The sequence below is a fragment of the Meleagris gallopavo genome, chromosome 1, assembly GCF_905368555.1.
Source record: "Meleagris gallopavo chromosome 1, MGAL_WU_HG_1.1, whole genome shotgun sequence".
Classification (NCBI taxonomy): domain Eukaryota; kingdom Metazoa; phylum Chordata; class Aves; order Galliformes; family Phasianidae; genus Meleagris; species Meleagris gallopavo.
This window is the reverse complement of record NC_139404.1, coordinates 190,708,946-190,728,224: the sequence shown is the minus strand read 5'-3', so window position 1 is coordinate 190,728,224 and position 19,279 is coordinate 190,708,946. Positions and strand designations below refer to the sequence as shown.

The 19,279-nt window shown below is 42.8% G+C and overlaps 1 protein-coding gene across 4 annotated transcripts in view; it reads right to left on the bottom strand.

Annotated features, from left to right (window-relative positions):
- The window catches only part of PAK1 (p21 (RAC1) activated kinase 1), a 70,601-nt gene that overhangs the window by 23,692 nt on the left and 27,630 nt on the right, over positions 1-19,279 (bottom strand). For 3 of the 4 annotated variants that reach the window (XM_085216483.1, XM_085216482.1, XM_085216485.1), the window contains 3 exons: positions 7,526-7,736; positions 2,298-2,398; positions 779-926 (listed from right to left, as the gene is read on the bottom strand). In XM_085216483.1, coding sequence (XP_085072609.1) covers positions 779-926; positions 2,298-2,398; positions 7,526-7,715 — 439 coding nt within the window. In that variant the 5' untranslated portion in view covers positions 7,716-7,736. Of the gene's footprint in view, positions 1-778; positions 927-2,297; positions 2,399-7,525; positions 7,737-19,150; positions 19,263-19,279 lie in introns of those variants that run through there. The other variant, XM_085216484.1, reaches the window with a different exon arrangement.

Below are 19,279 nucleotides of genomic sequence, written 5' to 3'. Positions count from 1 at the left end.
TCCTTTTGGAAGGGACAGGAAAAATGGCTCCTCTTCTTAGAGGCTTTCAGATACCTTCTGCACCCTACAGCAAGTCTGAAAAAGGCTGTCTCAAGTCTCATGACCACCCTACACCTCATTCATTATCCTAGGATCATGGCTTGCAGGCTTGCAGCACTTCTCAGAAGGATTAGCCCTGAAGCAGAATTAATGATTTCAAATCCAATAAAGCTTAAGAGAACAGGTAACTGTATTTCAGTGCCTATGCTGCTTTTTTTTTTTTTTTTTTTTTTGGTTCTCCTGCAGGAATCTATAGGTTGGATCTTATTTAGGGTCCTTTTTAGGGTTCCTGTACCTGAATGCAGATTTGTGAAGGTATTGTGCAAAGGGACTCCCCAGACCAAGCTGACACTTAGAGAAAGGAGCAGGGAGAACAAAATTCTACAGGCAAATGCAGAAACCTCAAATCCCTGCTGCAGGAAGGTCGAATTTCCCAGAGCAACACATGGGAATCTGTATTGTTATCCACCCACATACACAAGGTGCTTACAGTGGACTTGAAAAATCATCTGGCGTTAAATCATCAGCAGAGGCTCTACAGCTAGCCTGGGACCTGCAAGATCCAGTTCAGCTTTACAAATATGCTGGGCATTAACAAAATTAACAGAACAGTATTTTTCAGAGGAAGAAGGGTGCTCAAGCAGACATTGAAAAGACAGATCTACTCGTTGATTAAACAAAATAAAATCCCTATATCCAATAAATAACACAAAGCTGGACAGAGCAGCCGTATAAATACCTGTGAAACTCATGTATTTCTGGCTGCTGGAGGTCTTCTTGGAGTTGTAAAACTCCAGTACATCCAGCACTGCCTGGGGGTTCTTCTTCTGCTCTAACTTGGTGATGTTGGAAGTCTGTAGTAAGCGTGCCCATTGCTCTGGCATGCCCTGTGGGGAGATGTACCACATTAGCCCACAGATGACCTAGTGTGGTTCACACTACACACACATAGTTCTGTCACACTGCTTCTGGGGTTACTCCATACTGCAAAGGAAATGAGGAGAAAAGAGGAAAGGGGGAGGTTGAAGCTAGATGATCTCTGAAGTCTGTTTCAACCCAAGCCTATCTATCATTGTATGACAGCCATTACCTGTGTCAGAAGTTAGAATCACAGCATGGTTGAGGTTGGAAGGCATTTTTGGTCCCACACATCTCCAGCAGGGAACACCACCCAGAGCAGGATGCCCAGCACCACGTCCAAGTGGCTTTTGGAGGTCCCTAGGGAGCAGCCCTCAGCCCTTCCCTCGTGCCTTTGCCAGTGCTCAATCATCATGTTCCAGGATCCCATGTCAGGCCTTTCTTACATGAACAAATCAACGCCCCTCAGTTCAAAGGAACCTCGGTGAACCCCAGATCCTTTGAAAACCAAAACTCAAAAGACTGAAAGGATCAGACCCCATGTTAACCTAGCATACAGAGCTAGGTTAACATTTCATTACAGGGACGCAATTTCAATCATAAAATAAACAGATTCAGAATACAGTGTGGCTTGCAACTTTGAGCACCGGCAAGGACAACTGTGTGCAGATGAAGAGGTAAGTGGCTGGAGTACTTTACTGATAAAGTTGCCCTTCCTTTTCTGAAGAGTTGCTGCATGCACCCCTCAGAGGCAATGCCCTACTGGTACATCCAAGTTAACTTGAGCAAAGTCTGGAAGCTGACATGCAAAATACATCTGTACACACAATTCAGGCTAGGAGAGCAAAGTGCCTTTAAAAGAAATAAGCACGGATAAAACCATCTTGCTCATGAATAACTGCTGTTATTAAACCCTATCTAACAAGCAAATTAAGAGGAACAACATGATGAAATACAACTCTGTCTCCCTACTCTTTTGCATGTCAATAAAAAAAATGCATAGAAGTATCTGCCATTTAGCCTTGGGACAGCACATGCACATTCTGGCACAAACAGTTATGCACAGTTGTGTGAATCCTAAAGCAAAACCCTGAGCTCCATTTAAAGGACACGGACTATGCTGTAGAACTGATCCAGCTCTAGAAGAGGAAGGAAGGGGAGATATACCAAGTCCACATCAGCAAAAAACAGGACAGGAAAAGTCTGCCTGGGCCCTTGGGATGTGTCAAGCTTGACAAGCAATCTCTCAGCAGGAATTAGTGGGCTGCTTCTACAGATGCAGATCAAACCAGATGATGGTAATAGCCTTTCCAGCATTACCATATAAAAGATTAATAGGTCCTGGCTCCTCCCAGCAATATGCCAAACCACACAGTCTTTTTTTCCTACAAATCACTTACTGTGAATTCTCCAGTGACTGCATCAAACCCCACATGAATCGTGTGTTCAAAGTCAGAAGGGAGGGAGATCTCCGGCCGCTCCTTCTCTTTCTTCTTATTGGCTAGAGGAGACAACAACAAAAATATCCATCAGTCCTTCAAGAATTCAGATCTCCCCAGCAGCTTCCAATTTATCCGAGCATCCACAGCCCGTTTTGTGGTAGACTTCAATCTGAGGCAGAATAGCAAGTTACAAAACTTCATTAACCCACAACAGAGCAGACACTGTAAAAGAGCAATAAAGATCAGAGTCCAGCATCAAAACAGAGATCAGGAAGAAAACCAAACACACTGCATGTGTTTCTACTACAAAACCTTACAAGCAAAATCATTTTTATGTTCCTTCCCAGAAAATGAACTAAATGTGGTTTTAATAACAAGCCATGAGCACACAGCATGAGCAGAGCAGAATCTGGCAGGTGAGGAGTGAGGAGCAGAACTCATGAAAAAACAGGAAAAAAAATAAACCAAAGCACATGCACTTCACAAATTTTCAAGTTAGGGCTTCAAATAAGATTATCATTATGTCTTGGATTAAGTTTATCCATACTCATGACATATTGAAGACTCTACCTTCCTTTTCATATTTACTATATTCAAGAAATTGAGATCAGTTTATAGAAGAACCACGTTCTACTCAGATTTGCCACTGCTTTTAGTCATAAATTAAGCAGAACCAGAAGAAGGTAATTAAAGCTCCTGTGTTTCCCAGCTGCTACCTTCTGGATCTAAAGCCAGAGATAATTCGTTTTGTAGCTGACGTTCCACAGTGCACTTCTGGCAATCTGAATGCCAAACCTGAAGCATTTCAGAAGCCTGGGAGGATGATGCTCAGTATTGCCATTATTTAAGACCCTGCTGGAGGTCCAATGCCTGTTTTCTCCAGTGCTCAAGCACTGTTCTCAGTGCCATTACAGAGTTAGCATTGCACAGAGTAATTCTGGAGGAAGAAAAGGATCAGTTTGAGACATGGAGAAGGAAAAGTTTTCAATCACTCTTTCGAACAAAGGGAATGGGGGAAGCTGAATGACAAGAGAGACAGTTGTTAAGAGGAAGGTCTACTAGTGATAGGACAAAGGGGATGCTTTAAACTAAAAGAGGGGAAATTTAGGTTAGATGTTAAGAAATCCTTTACTCATAGGATGGTGATGCCCTGGCACTGCTGCCCAGAGAGCTGTGGCTGCCCCAGCCCTGGAGGTGCCCAAGGCCAGGCTGAATGGGGCCCTGGGCTGCCTGAGCTGGTGGGGGGCAACCAGCCCACATCAGGGGGTGGAACTGGATGATCTTTAAGGTCCATTCCTACCCAAGCCTTCTAGAATTCCATGAGCCTATGAATGTGGAGAGAAAGCTGAAATGCTGGAAGAACCACCACAGAGGTGGAAGCTAGATGCCAGAAGGAGCTGCTTGTGATCAGACGGTGAGCATCTGCAACATGGAGGCCTGCCAGAGAAGGTCCAAGCAGCTGCATCCTGCAGGTATACAGAAAATGTTGCATGCATTAGGAGCAGATAGAAAGCAAGAAAAAAGAGATGTGGAGAGAGCCAGCTGAAGCATCATATTATGCAGTCCATTGCTCCAAGCCAGACTGAGTTGTCAGCTGCAGTCCAGAAGCCTGAAACTTAGGGGAGGAGGAAGAGGGCAACTATACCACTACCACTGTGCAGGAGTGCTGCATGGGAAATCATAGAACCATGGAATATCCCAAGTTGGAGGCCATGAGGCCTCCCCTCGTCCTCCTCTTCTCTGGGAGGAACAAACCTATAGCCTGAATGTGCTTTAGGGACACAGATACACACTTTTGGATGGACTGAATAAATAACATAAAGGCCTCTGTCACATCAGTAATCCCAGTTTACGTTCAAATTTGGTACCCAGTTGGAAAAATCAAGTGTGGGCCTACAATGGAATGTAGAAAAATCAAAGAGTCACAAAATCATTGGGTTGGAAGGGATCTTAAAGCCCACTCAGTTCCACCTCCTGCCATGGGCTGGTTGCCCCCTACCAGCTCAGGCTGCCCAGGGTCCCATCCAGCCTGGCCCAGAGCACCTCCAGAGATGGGGCAGCCGCAGCTCACTCAGCCTGTGCCGTCCTCTGAGTAGGGAAAATTCCCTAATATTTAATCTGAATCTCCCTTCTTTTAGTTTAAAATCATTCCCTCTTGTCCTATCACTATCAGACCATGTTAAAAGTCTGTCACCCTCCTGTTTCTAAGCTCCCTTTATGTACTGGAAAGCTGCAATGAGGTCCCCCAGAGCCTTCTCATCTCCAGAATGAAAAAGGAAGACAGCTTTCTGCATTTATGTTGCTTTCATACTCCTGCAGCAGTTAATGCTCTCCCCACAACCTTACAGTTTCTTGCAACCACTTCCTACAGATTCTCAACTGTCTGCATTTTTCCTGACTCTCAGTAACTCTTTGAGATACCTCTACAAACTCTTGCTAATATCATTTTGCCTTAGCTATAATGTTACAGCACATGAAGCCATAAATGTTTTCTTGCACACTTTATTAAATCTGTCTGAATGCCACTTTCAGGGTTTTGTAGTGCCCACATTGAATTAGAGCCTCATGTGAATGCACATGGAGGAGGTACACGAATTCAGAAGCATTCCTCCAGGATTCCCAGAAGACAATGTGTTCCACAAGCTCTTATTCCAAAATCTAACAGACCTACAAGTCAAAAGGCATTCAAACATTAATAATTGCTTTCTGTGGTAGAGATGTATGTCATGGTAGGAGGCATATAACTAAAAAGAATTAAAGAGATGGGCTCTCAGTCTCACTGAACATGTACTCCCCATCTACAGTGATCATGTTATCCATGCAGTGAGTCAAAAAGCCCTGAAGAATCTTAAATAAAACAAAATAAATAGAAGAGAAACTTCTACTTGCTTAGGAAGGTCTACCTATCACTAAGTGCTTCATCACCACAAACATCTTACCACCTCCTCATTCAAAGCCTCACACGTTTGATGCTGTGAAAAGAGCTGACCACAGACTTCCATCATGATGCTCTGACAAGTTGGGCTGCAGCTTGGAAGCACAGCATCCTCCAGTAAAGAAAGCCCATGAGGCCATCCTGAATGTCTTCTTCACTGGTAAATTTAAGGAAAGCGTTCCCCTCTCAGATGCAAGATACCACACATCTGCAGCAGTGTAACCCCCATGGAAAAGGCTCGTAGGCACCATACACCATTACTTTGTGGCACCACTCTGGCTCTTTGTGAATCAGCAGCAGAGCTCAGCAAACATCAGCAGAACAAAATGTTGTCACATACGTCTGGTTCATACACCCCAAAAAGTTACTGAACCCAAAAAGACTTGAATGGGAGCATGCATTTGGAGAGGTTCCATCCAGTATTAAAGCTGAGGGTTAGACTGGGACATTAGAATTACAAATTAGACTTTACACTCACAGACAAAGCATGGCACTTCCAAAGCAGCCTGGCAAGGAGATGTAGCTCAAGAGAAGCATGTGCACACATATAAAGGCATTTCAGATTTTTGCAGGCACAAGTCATTGTCTTCTTTGATTTAGGACACAAAGTCACAAAACACTCCAAATCACACTACTCTGAGTGTCCAGCCAAACCAGCAAACACCACTTGAATTAATTCAGACACAGACCAAACAGTCTGTCAGAGCACTTGGGAATTTTACTAACAATTAAGCAGCAGGAGGGAATTTAGTTGTCATCTGAAAAATGTTCCTAAGATGAAAATTAGCCAATCAGAAGTGGAGGTGATGGTGTTAAAGCTAGTTTTTGCTTGACAAGAATTCTAGGACAGAAGCAGTCGTTCTAGTTTGGGCAGGTGTATTGCAACAGAAGGCTCTGCTGGGCTTGGCTAAACAAAAATCTCTCATGTCTCGAAGCATCTGCCGTGTTGGCCAAACTTCAGAATATGCAGGCTTAAATCTTAATATTAGTAGTAGTATCTCATTTACCTGAGCTGTTTACCATATCAGTCCTCCTTTAAATTCTACAGTATTTAATGCTGTGTTTATTTTCATCTTATACATTCCAGGTTATTTCTTTGTTTTTTGCAACTGCTGACCCTAGAGGTTTTAGGAACACTGTTAAATAAGCTGACACCAAAATCTTACAGTTCTTCAGGATTAATACACACAATGGCAAGTTCTAACCAGTATCCTGCAAATGTTTAATAGAGTTCACGGGTTCCTGGGCTGCAGAATTAAAAATCAATGTCTATAAAACAATCCAAGTTCTCCCTGAACCTGTATCTCTGTGATTTAAATTAGCACACCAATTAGACTTTGTTCTATAACAAAAAAATCAAGGAGGCAGCTTTCTTCCAGAAGGCAAGCAAGTTGCAGGTACTTAGACTTTCAGTTATCCAATGTCCAGATAACAGATGCAGACTGTGATGTACTAGAAAGAGAAGTCCAAAAAAAAAGGTCAGATACAAAAAGAAATCAGCAGATACCAGATGATATTTTTTTCTTATATCACTTCAAGATTCATGAGAGGGTTTTGAAATTATCTGGATCGTTATGATTTAGAATTTTCAGTTCACAGCTTCTCTCTCCATTTCCATCTGTCACAGTGCCTGTAACAGGAGAAAATTCCTTCCCTTCACAAGAAACGTGCAAGAATTTGTGGTGACAATTATTTGTAATAGCAAGTAGAAAATGCATGATACAAAAACTAGAATAAATGAGAAATTACACCTTTGACTGTAAACTTGTCACAGCAGACCATGCAGTAACACACGACAGTCCTGGCAGGAAGTGGACTGTTACTCATGCTTTACATAAACTACTCGCTGTAACAAGAAAGAGGCAAAAAGCTTCCCCTTCCCCACCAAAGGAACTGCCAGTTGCAATTGTAACTGATCAGCTTGTAACTGGGAACAACACTTATTTTTAATATCATTAAGGATAAGTCAGGCTAGGAGTTGCAGAGCCAGTCCCACCTTTCAGGGATGCTGTTTTCATAATTTAAGGGGAAAAAAAGCACAAAAATAGATTAAGAGGGATAGATTAATTGTGGCAGAATTAATCATTAGGAAAAGAAAACAGAACTACAGCCAGTATCACATATACCCCAAAATGACCACGACAGCAGTGCAAGAAATGAGCACGAACCATCTTCCAAACCATCGTTAAGCAACAGACATCCAGAGCAAAACTGAGACATGAGGTTTATAAGAAAAGTCACAATACTGTACTTTTATCTCCTTGTAAAATAGACCGGTAGAATCGGTCCCTCTTCTTCTTTTCTTCTGGGTGGGGAGGCAAAGGTTTTGAGCCATGGTTTAAAGTCCCAGTGTCTTTGCTTCCCGATCCAATCATAGTGCTGGTATTTCTCATCGGAGGAGCAGGTGGTTTGTCTTCTGTTTCAACTCCATTGTTGGACATCTTCAGATGTAGAGGCCGTTACTAGCAAAGGAGGAAGAGAAGAAGTAAGAAGTTTTGTGGTTTGCTGGGTTAGTTGCTTTTTTTTTTTTTTTTTTGGTAAATTAGAATCACATGCTATCAAATAAACCACACACAGGTATTTTCAGACAAACCTGTAGCCTCACACCAATGCAAAGCATCAGCACAAATTCCACTTAAGATCCAAATCATTTCTATTAAGATTACATTCAAGAGTTTCAGTTACTAATTATCACAAAAAGCTTACTGCAGGGTACAGCCAGATCTCAAGTATCACATGAAGCAAAGGTGTAGGGTGAGGGTGAGCATGAAGAGCAGTAAGTACCAGGTAGCAAAGAGCAGGGATACCTGACGGCAGCCAAGATAATCATACAATCATTGAGGTTGGAAAAGACCCGAAGATCATCAAGTCCACCTGCCAACCTATCTTCACCATGTCCACTAACCACATCCCTTAGTGCTACATCTCCACAGTTCTTAAACACCTCCAGGAACTGTGTCTCCACCACCTCCCTGGGCAGCCTATTCCAATGCTTGATCACTTGTTCAGAAATTCTTTCTTCCTAATAAGACCTCTCTGATCCATTCTAGCTCTGCCAAAATCTGCTTCGACAGGTTTGCATCAACCACCAGCACAGGCAGTAACAAAATGCAACAGGGACTGAAGTTTGCAATCAAAGAGCTTGGATGCAGCCACTCAGGCTCCATCCCTGAAAACGTGCTGAAATGTTCCAGAGGGAGATGGACAGAAAGCATCAGAGCTGCATCCACATCACCTCCATATCAAGTCCTGCAGTACTTGCTGGCCTTCCTGCCATAGCAGCACATTTGAAGCACGATTCAGACAGCCAGAACGTTGATCCTCAACATACACATTAATCTGTAAGTAAATAAACCCTGCTGTGAGGATTTAAAGACGGAAGCTTGTGAACTGTGTAATAGATTATTCTGCAACAACTAGTTTGTTCCACCCAAATGAGATCAGCCTAACTTCAGAAGCAGGCTGGCTGCAGAGAGATCCTTCTGGAGGCTGAAATTCACTTGCATTATGCTCTCAAGAGAAAGTTGGGAGTTAACCAAAGGACAGAGACCAAAAGAGGAACAATTTTGTTTGGGTGGAAAAGCAGTTCAACAGCTTTCTGAATTTCACAAGCAATAGGGGAAGATGTTTGACACAGGGAGATTATGTGGCAGTGGAAAGCAAGAACTGGTTTGCTCTCTGCAAGCAAGAAGTCAGCTTACAAAGTCTGCTGGCCCAGGAAGTTGCTTTTTCATAGGATGGACTCAGAGGAACTGCACTGAAGTGGATTTTATTACTCTGGGTTACACTTCAAACAGATCCCACAACCACGCTAAGGTCTTCTTCAAAGACTTTTTTGGTCCAACTAATGATGTTGGACTCTGAGCATGCTTTACTACAATTTCCCTCTGTTGCGTGGAGTCAAGAGAAAGCAAATGCTGACCACTGTAGGCACTGATTAGCAACAAGCTGGACCTTGCTGAAAGCAGTGGTTCCCTGGCTATTGCCTGCCAAGCCACAGTTGGTCTGCAGATCCATATTCATGTATTTGTTTCATGGTTTCTTCAAAGATCACTTAAGCAGGAGGGCTGGCAGGGGTGCATAGCCCATAAAGTCTTTGGACAATCCTTCATACACAGATTTTTAAGTCTGATTCCATCCTTGCTTCCTCCTAACAAAAACTACACAATGGTATTTTAAATTACAGACTAGCACTTGGGCTATTTATTTTAATAGTGAGACAGTTTGGGCATTTGGGAGAGGTGGCAGAAATGAGTTGTGCACTTGCCTGGGTGTGCAATGACATGTGCCCTGTTTATCTCCCATTGCTCCTGCTTCAGACTCATGCCATTTTCCAGTGTAAAAACTTAGCAGAAGTAAGTAACATAGGGTCTGACAGCAACGATGTCGAACAAATGATTTCCTCTCCATCTGAGCAGGGGGGAAAAGAATTCTAACATTAAATTCAACTGCAAGTTGAGTAAGTTGAGCAAGTTTGGCAGCCGCTGTTGCTCACATACTTTGTGCAACACGAAGACATTGAGGACTCCTTGACAGGCTTTGCACATTGCAACGTCAGTGGTGTCATCACTAAACTGGCACTACTAAACAATTTGAAAAGACAGAAGCAGAAGTGTCATGTAAGATCTTCATTCTTCACTTACTTGACCAGTAGAAAGCAAATAGCTGCAAGGATGCTAAGAATATGTATCCAACAGGTAAAGTGAATGTTAGCAGCTCTACACTTGCCAAATGACCCTCTCCATCCTTGCAACTACTGCAACACTGATTTACCCCAAGATGCTGCATAGCTGCATAAAGCAGCATCCAAGAATTCTACCACCAGCCAAACTTCCAGCAGTCTGTCTCCTATGGAGAGGTAAGGAGGCAGGAATGAGATTCCTGTAGTGGGAAATCGATGCAAAACCAGAGAGGAGGATGGGAGAAGGAAGGGAATAGAACAGCAAGAGTCTCCAGACTGAAGAAAAAGAAATGAAAACAGGAGGAAAATCCCACAGATAATAGGCAGAGGTTGGTGTAATACTAGGGGGAGGTAAAAGGGAATGTAAGCAAAATAAGACCATGAAAACCTATGAAAAACCTCTCGATGTCAAGTATCTTCATTCCCAGCTGCATCAGTGCAAAACACCATGGGAATCTGCTTCCATTTTCTTTAGTGTAAGAGAGCTTTTCAAAACCACCCAGTCAGAAAGGACAGAGTACAAGTGAATTACTATTTTATGGCAGGGCTGGAAGCACCGGCAGTACAAGCTCTTGTTTACGTTCTGCTATTCCCCAAAAGAGAAACTAACTACAGAGAAGTTACATATTTTACAACGAACAATGCTTGTTTATATGTATTTGGTAACTGCAGTTTTCACAAGGACAAAGCCTACAGCACAGCCTTTCCTTTCTTTTCCATCGCTCAAGTCCCCAAATCCCTCTTGCAATCCAACTCTTATGTGTTACAAGAGATATTTAATCTGCTTGGAGACCGAAGGTGGGAGAAATCCTTCAACCTACCAAATTAAGAGATTGCTTCTGCAGCAGTTAGCCCTTGCAATGAGGACTACTATTCTTGAGGGTCCCCATAAGGCTTTTTCCACAACATATTTACATGAAAAAAATAAGAATCTGCTTCAGACATCTCACTGAAATATGGAAACATGGTCTACTCCGGAGTCAATGTTGTTGTGTTTTAAACTCTTGCGTGCTTCAAAGTTTTTGGATGAAACTCTGCCCTGACAGGACTGCATCTATCTCCCCAAGGCCTCACAGCACCGATGTGGCTACAGAGGCAGCCCTCATCATTGTAGCCTGGTTGACTGCTCAAATTCTTTCCTCCCAAGAATAATCTCCTTGTAAGCAGAATTGAAGCAACTTCCCTTGCGTAGAGGCTCTGCTAAATTTCAGAGTAGCAGTTGGCAAAACCTTAGAGATGAAGTGAGTCACTGCTCCATCCCAACAGGAATGTACTGGACTGAGCTTCTTTCCCTCTCCACATCAGCGTGACTGTGCTGCTCATGCTGAACTCCGAGAGAAATCCATCTTATGTTTCAGCAGCAGGACTATAAATGAACAGTGGAAGCAGTTACCCAGCACGTGAACTTTTCAACTGCCGTTGGGTGAGGGAGCACATTGTAGATGCAGACACCATTACTCTCTACAGCTATATATTAAAATAGCAGCACTCAAAGCAAACCAGACACCACTAGGAAGGCATAGTCTAGAACTATGATTTCTGCAGTCATTCCAGTGCACTGAAAGACAGAAGCCCAGGTTGTTTCAGCAGACAGCCCTCATGAAAATAGTTTTACATATATTGTGACTTTTAACAGTTTTACACAACTTTATACAGGCTATGACTACCATGAGTCACAGAATCACAGAACCATTAAGGTTGCAAAAGCCCACTAAGATCATCTAGTCCAACCATGAACCCATAACCACCATGCCTACTAAACCATGTCCCTCAAAAGGATTGCGGAGGAAAAGGATCTGGGGTTGTTAGTTGATGAGCATCTGAGCATGAGCCAAGAGCGTGCTGGGTGGTCAAGAAGGTCAATGGCATCCAGGCTTGTATGAGAAGTTATGGTGGCCTCCAGGAGCACTTTGTCCCTGTCCATCAGCTTTTGAAGCCCATTAGATTGGCCCAGCCTCAACAGAGCCAAACAGCAAACCATACAAATCGTTCTCACACTTCTACAAAACATTTCTGCATCTGGGAAGAATGAACAGACTGTGTGCACGGAGGCAGGCAACTCAGGAAACTGCTTGGCAGCTCAAGACGGGACACATGGTGTTATCAGGACAGAAGAGACACCCAAAGTGCCAACACAACAACAAAGAGTGTGCAGATGTGCACATATCTGAGCAGGTCTGCTTATCAGTATTACACAGGTTTGGCTCAAAATCCTTTACTTTCTGCCTCTTTCCTACAGTAACAGTCACAGGCTATCCAGTTTGTCTTGCAGAGTGGGACCTCAACATATGTGGAGCCCTCTGGCACTACTGTATTTAAGACACATGCATGAAAATGAAAAAAGAGAGCAAAGAATACTTCATTTATGCCATTTTATTCATTATTATGCCTCTGGTAAACAAGCTCGTTTCAAACCTACTCTAGTTATAGGTGTCTCTGTTTGATGCAGGGAGGATGAACTAGATGACCTTTATGGGTCATTTCCAATTCAAGCGATTCTATGATTCTATGAAACCTGATGTTCCATGCTAAACTGTAAGTTTCTGTTGAGTTGGTTGTGTTTTCTTTGCATTCTTTGAGCAAGGCAGGTAAATAAAACATCATGAGAGTTGAAAATCTATGCTACAGGAGATGCAATAAAAAAAACTGTCCAACACATACTAATGGCTGGAGTCAACACAAAAACTCATAAAACAGTCATCTATAATTCATGCAGTCTGGCAAGACAGAGGCTGTAAGTTACTCAGTACGATTTACAGATGAATTAATGATACGAAAAGAGAGGGGGAAGGAGGATGCTCAGCAAGTGTTTTTCTAGCTCTGCCTACTACCAGAAGAAAATCTCACATTTTTCCAAAATGCTGCTTTCCTGTTGTTGCCAGGGTGAGGAAAGACCACACATCAGCATCTTGACCACAGAAAAGGCAGAAGGAGACTTTACTCTCAATTCAAATTTTCCTAATCAGAACCAGCATTTTATCTCTGCACCAGCATCCCTGTATCCTTTCACTTCCAGGCTGGACATTGCTTATGCACATGCAGTTAAAATCTCCTTCCTCCTTGCACCAACCAAAAAAGCCAGGGCAGGCTCCTGCTTTGTTCAAACACATTGCAAACAGCAGAGATTCTCTCACTGTGTGTCATCCTTTCATCCAAATCCCAGCAGAAAATTAACTGTGCAGTTTACCAGCTGGGTTTCAACAAAAGCTGAAAAGGCATTCATTCATTTTTTTCTTAATTACTTTGCATGGGACTAAGCTGCAGTCTCAAGCACAGTCTTGCATTGAAAGAAAAACACCCTATGCATGTTCCACCTGGAATGGAGGTAGGACATGTGTCCATGTCTGTCACCAGACAGCGGATGGGATCTAGGACATGCCATCACAAAGCAGGGCAGTAGCAATACTCATGTCCTAGGGCAGGACAAGCTGATGGTCACATTTAGATGAATTAAAACAAAATACAGTAAGTGTAGCATCTAGCTGGCTCCCCAGCCAGTTATGCTGCATATCTCAGTGTTCTGCAAGAGCACCAATTGAACAAAAAAGTCAAGGGCAATGATGCATTGGTCCAGAGCCAACCTTTACCAGTGAATTATTCCCACGTAAGGAGAAAAACAGCTTTTTTTTTGTGAAATTCTAATGAACAACTACAAGACTACCTTGTTTACTCATCTGTTTCAAAAAGTCACCTGTTAAGAGCCCTGCAGTTGCTGCCAGCACCTAAAGACACAGATGAAATCATTATGTTAAACAAAGCAATTATTAAATCACTAGAAGAAATTTATACATTTAAAGGGGAGTGTATCCACTGCTGCAGTGAGAGAGGGTGGGATGAGGAGAGGCTGGGGAACAGACTCTCATGGCTGAGGGCCAGCTACCGGTTGCAGCCTTGATGCTCTGCCAGCACCATTTCCACAGTGCCAGACATAAAGGATAATTGACCAGTTACACCTCAACAGGAATGCTGGAGGCTTGGAATTTTAAAAAGGCAAAAGACAGGAGGGTCTTTTTAAAAGGTACTCTTTAAGGCAAGCCCATTCATTTGGGCTAAATAAAAGCACTGCTGGTGGGATTCCCCAGCCTGTGTTTTGCAGAAGAACCTGATCCACTTTGAGCGCTGCTTCTTGGTGGGAGAACTGCAAAATTTCTTCCTGGGCAGACATAGATGCCAACTCACCATACCACACAGATATGCTTCTAAGGAAGAACAGACTAATTATAACTGCTCGATTCCTAGCAACAGAGCAGAGTTCTCCTTTCACTCAAGCTAAGGAAGCTCCTTCTCATTTTAAATAACCAAGGTGCAGCTTACACCAAAAGGGTTGGGGCACCCACAACTTCCCTGGGCAGCAGTGCCAGGACCTCAGCACCCTCTGAGTAAAGAACTTCCTCCTAAAAAAAAAAAAAACCCCAAGAGAAATAAACTGCATCCATATTTAAAAAATAAAAGCAAAAAACATCCAAGTTGAGACAGAAGGAACCAAGAGTATCACTTTTTTAAGGAGTTCTCAGCCCACATATCATCCTTATTATTTCCTCACCTCAGAAATGTGCCTCCCCTCCCCAGCTACATGCCTGAACAAGTGATGTTGTTGGGGCAGATGTCGGTGCAGGCTCTTTTTCCCAGCCTTTTCCTTGGCTCCAATTCAACCTGAGCTCACAGCACAGCCGAAAGTCAAAGTAGCAAGTGGAGTCAGAGCTTGCTAAGCACGGTGGGGAAAATAAAGACCTTTTCTATTAAAGTATACCAAAAGCCCATGTAAGCAGGTTTCCTGGAGGAAATCTGTGTTCCGGAGGAAATGACTAGATGCATCATAAAGAAAATATATTAAAACACGCAGCTAAACGCACCGCCACTGCTTCCCACATAAGTTACTTGGCTCTGAGTCCAAACTGCATGTTAGCAGCACAGCACTGAAAGCAAGCAAATCACAAATCTTTCTTTTTTTTCTGTTCAAAAGTTTTCAATCCGGAAGATGAACCCAGAGCACAGGGCTCAGAAGTGAGCCCCATTACCCCCTAATGTGGAAGTGTACAGTACCTTCCCACCTAAAATGTAGCTGAAATGGAATTTCCCTTTTCTTCACCTCTAGCCAAATTGGAAAGGCTGCTTTTAAGCTAAATCATAGAATCATTAAGACTGCTAGGATTCTCAAATCCAACCCCAACCCATCCCACCGTGCCCACTGACCATATCTCTCAGTTCCACATCTTCACTGTATTTGAATGCCTCCAGGGACAGTGACTCCACCATCTCCCTGTGCAGCCTGTGCCAATGAATCACTGCTCTTTCCAAGAAAGAGCTCCTTATAACCAACTTGAACACCCCCTTGCACAACTTGAGGCCCTCCCCTCTCCTCCTATCTCTGTTACCTGGGAGAAGATGCAAACCCCTGCCTCACTGCAACATCCTCTCTGGGAGATGCAGGGAGCTGTAGTGGATGACAGATGCTCTTCTACAAGATCAGCAATCTGGTTGTAAAGGACTATTCTGATAACTGGAGCTGAGCAGGCTTGCTCAATAGGATTTCTCTAGCGTTAGACAGACATTGGCTGTAAATCACAAAAATATACAACTCCACTGATCTATAAAAATTTCTAATAAGTACCTGCCCGAAGGAGCTGAAAGCAGATTTCAAAATGTAAATAGCTCTATTGATCCTGAACGTCTCATTTGGGTTCTGAACACATACACATATTTGCAAAATCACAGCACGTATGCAGACGTCTTGTTACATGTAGAGATTTGACATTTGCTATTCAGCAACAGGGGTAGAGGTGTGAAATAAGTGAGAAAAACTATAACATGGTCAGGTCGGGTCAGAAGTATCCCATGAGCACAGAGGGCACCACAATCAGCAAAAAGCCACAGTATGCAAACTACAGAAAATATTCATGGACCCAGAAAAGATGAACTCTTCTGAGAAGAGAAACCCAGGCAGAGACCTGCAAAAAGGAATCCAATGTTCTAACAGTGCAACGCATCCAATTCCTTTCTCACTGGGAAACTGCAGAGCAAGAAAACACCACCAGCATAGCTAGCTGGTGAAGCCATCCAAGAGCTCCAATTAGACTGAGGAAAAAATGCCACAACAGTTCAGTGCTAATTAGAAATGCAAACATTTATCATCAGAGGGGAGCTCTCTGCTCTGTGTAGCCCCATTGTCTTCACTGCAGCTAATGACAGTAGGAAGCTCTGTGCTCAGTGGTATTTATGTAACAGACTGGCAAAGCTGTCACATTCCCTTAATTACTAGCCAGGATTGTCACACTGGCAGTGGTTTTCAATTACATGAAATCACAGAATGGTTTCACATTGCTCCTTTCAAGTTCTGCTTCATCTTCAAAGAGAAAGAGGAAGAATGAATACTTTTCCCAAGATAAAATGACTTCTGCGTTGAGCGACTGCGTTTTGTTCACAAACTGATTTTAGAGACAAGGAAAATAAGCTGAAAGACCCATAAATGAAAGGCCTAATTTGGCATCAGTAAAGACCAACAATTCAACAACTGGACATAAATTTGGTTCAAGTTTGCAACACAGCTCATTTAAAAGAGTAGAAAAGTCTAAGGTAGCTTACAGTTTCCACCTAAGTTCCTAATTTTCCTAATTTAGGAAATAAATTCTTCTCAGAAATATTGGTAATGCTTTGGCACAGGCTGCCCAGCGAGGTGGTGGATTTGCTGACCTTGGAGGTATTCAAGAACCATGGAGATGTGGCACACGGGCCACGAGGGACGTGGTTGGGGGGCACGGTGAGGATGGGCTGGGATTGGACTTGATGGTCTTAGTGGTCTCTCCAACCTTAATGATTCTATGACTTTAAAGCATCAGCTGTGCTTATGATATACCGTTTGTCCAAACTTGCTATTGCAGGCAGTTTGTAATCCTACTACATACAAAAGCATAGCAAGTACACTGTACCAAGGTCTCATACTCCTAGACTTCCTTACTTCCATCAAATGGACTGCACAGCATTCAGTAGTCCATTAAGAATCATCATCATCATTTAATTTAATGAGCAGCAGTTTGTTTTAGGAAATACCATCAGGCCTTCTATCACATCATTTCCTCAGATCCCAACTGTACTTACTGTATGTAGGTAGAGAACAGAAAGCTCTATAGATCTGGTGAAAGGATCTGCTGTTTCTACAATATATTATGGCAGAAGGCACATTAGCACTCAGTTAAATAAAGCCATGAGCCAACTGAAGTATTTTTACTTCGCTGAATAAAAGGAAATGTAAGGACATCACTTAATACAGTAGCAGACCCTTTTTAAGGCACCATATAACTATAGGGAGTAGAACTCAATAAAGTGACCAGAAGGGGAAATGGAACTAAATGATCTTTGATGTCCCTTCAACTCAAGCCAGTCTGTGATTCTATAACAGCTTCTTTCTGGGGCATGAATCTTCCTATCCTGTTTTCAGGCTGCAGTTACTTAAGCAGCTTTAGGTGGATCTTCTCTGCTAGTGGAGGTGATGGGTTGATGGTTGGACTAGCTGATCTTACTCTTTTCCAACCTTATTGATTCTATGATTCTATATTCAAACCTCATTCTCTCTCATGAATGACAACATCAACCGCAGGCACAAAACCTACTCCAGTGTTACAAGTCTGTGTATATGGCCAACAAAGCTCCTGAACCCAGTCCTGAAAGCATCTTCAGCAAGCAACTGCCTTCCTTTGATCCATTTCCCAATGGACAGGTATCTACATCATAAAATTAGTACCAATATAACCTGGAAATTCAGCAGAATTCAGATTGACTGATGGATAGACTACCAGTACACATGTTTTATTTATATCAAGACTGCTTGGTCAGATTACTTCCATTTCCTCCCTGTTCTTAAAATGCTAAAAATCATTTTAGAATACAGTCACTAACATGCTGCCAAGAAGCTTGTAGCTGCCTTCTCAGCACCTGCAAATCACCTTGCTGAAGTCCCACTGCTGCTATCTCATAAGGTAATCAGCATGTAAACGAGCATCCCTATGAGAGCACAGCATGCAGCAGACCTAAATGCAGTTTGACAATCACCAGACTTTTAATTCCAGTAAGGAAGATTCAAGGATGTACACCACCAGCATGCGTTCACAAAGGCTCCTGCCACCTACCCAGAGCCCTAAAGCTTCCTCAGAATCATTCAAAAGAACTCTCATTTCAGCATCAACCCCAGGTTACCTGCCCAGGTTCCCTATCCCTCCTATTATAAATTCAATGCAAGAGGGTGCAAAAAGAGGTATTATAAATTCTTTAGTTAGCAAACTGTAAGCTCACCCACTGCCTTTACACAAGAAATCTCAGTCCCCGAGCAGATCTAGGAGGAATGAATAGGCTTGCATTTCCCCAATTAATTTTGCTCCCTTCACCTCATGGCATTTACATCCTGCCTCCCTCTTTGCTGAGGTACCCACTCATACCATTCCTGTGCTTACAGAGAGATGCTGCAAAGTGAAATTCGCTGGCTGTGGGAAAGAAGATCCCAGGACTCAACCCAGAAGTGAACACGACCCAACGGCTTAAGTAGATTCCCTCCTTTGCAAGTACAAGGCAGCTGCTTCCAGTCTTTCCTCCAGTGATTTCCTTCAAGCTGAGTTTTCCTCCATACCAGGTTATTTTTGTACTGCTGTATTTACAGGTGCTGATCACAACTTCCCAAGCAATGCACATTTGGCTGCTTTAATTTTTAACAGCAGTCACTTCAGGCTGTTCCTCCTCTCTAAATACTCCAACCACAATCTCAAAGTCTCTGTTGCTCTATTAAAACATTATAAATCAGGCATCCAAATCTGTGGTCTGCTGTTCCATCAGATCCCTGCTAGATTTAAATATAGAAGTTGTATTTCAGTTAAATGCATATGCTTTAAACTTTGAACAGAGCTTGCATTTACATCTCCATATGTGAAACCTCCCCAAGGGTCCTGATCCTTAGTACAATTAAAATCTGCAAAATCTGAAAGCCTTGGTTCTGATTAAAGCTGAACCAAAGTATCTCAAATGGAAGTGGTCAAAGCTCAGACTGTGGAACTCAGTAAGGAACTCCAAAAAAAAAAAAAAAAAAAAAAAAACCTCTGAGCAAATCAACCCCAATTCTGTCATTTTAACATCCCACGTTATCAGCAGCCAGCATATATCTCAAATCTGAGATGGTGAGCTGCCTCCAGCCCCTGCTCAGCTGCTACTGACCTCCTCTCCCCCACAGAGCAGCTGTATTCCGGGTATTTCCTTGGAGATCCATTAACTGCTCCTTCCTCAAAGGCTGCAATCATTGGCATTTTTCTCACTCTACATTTCTAAGCATTTTAAAAGTCCTGT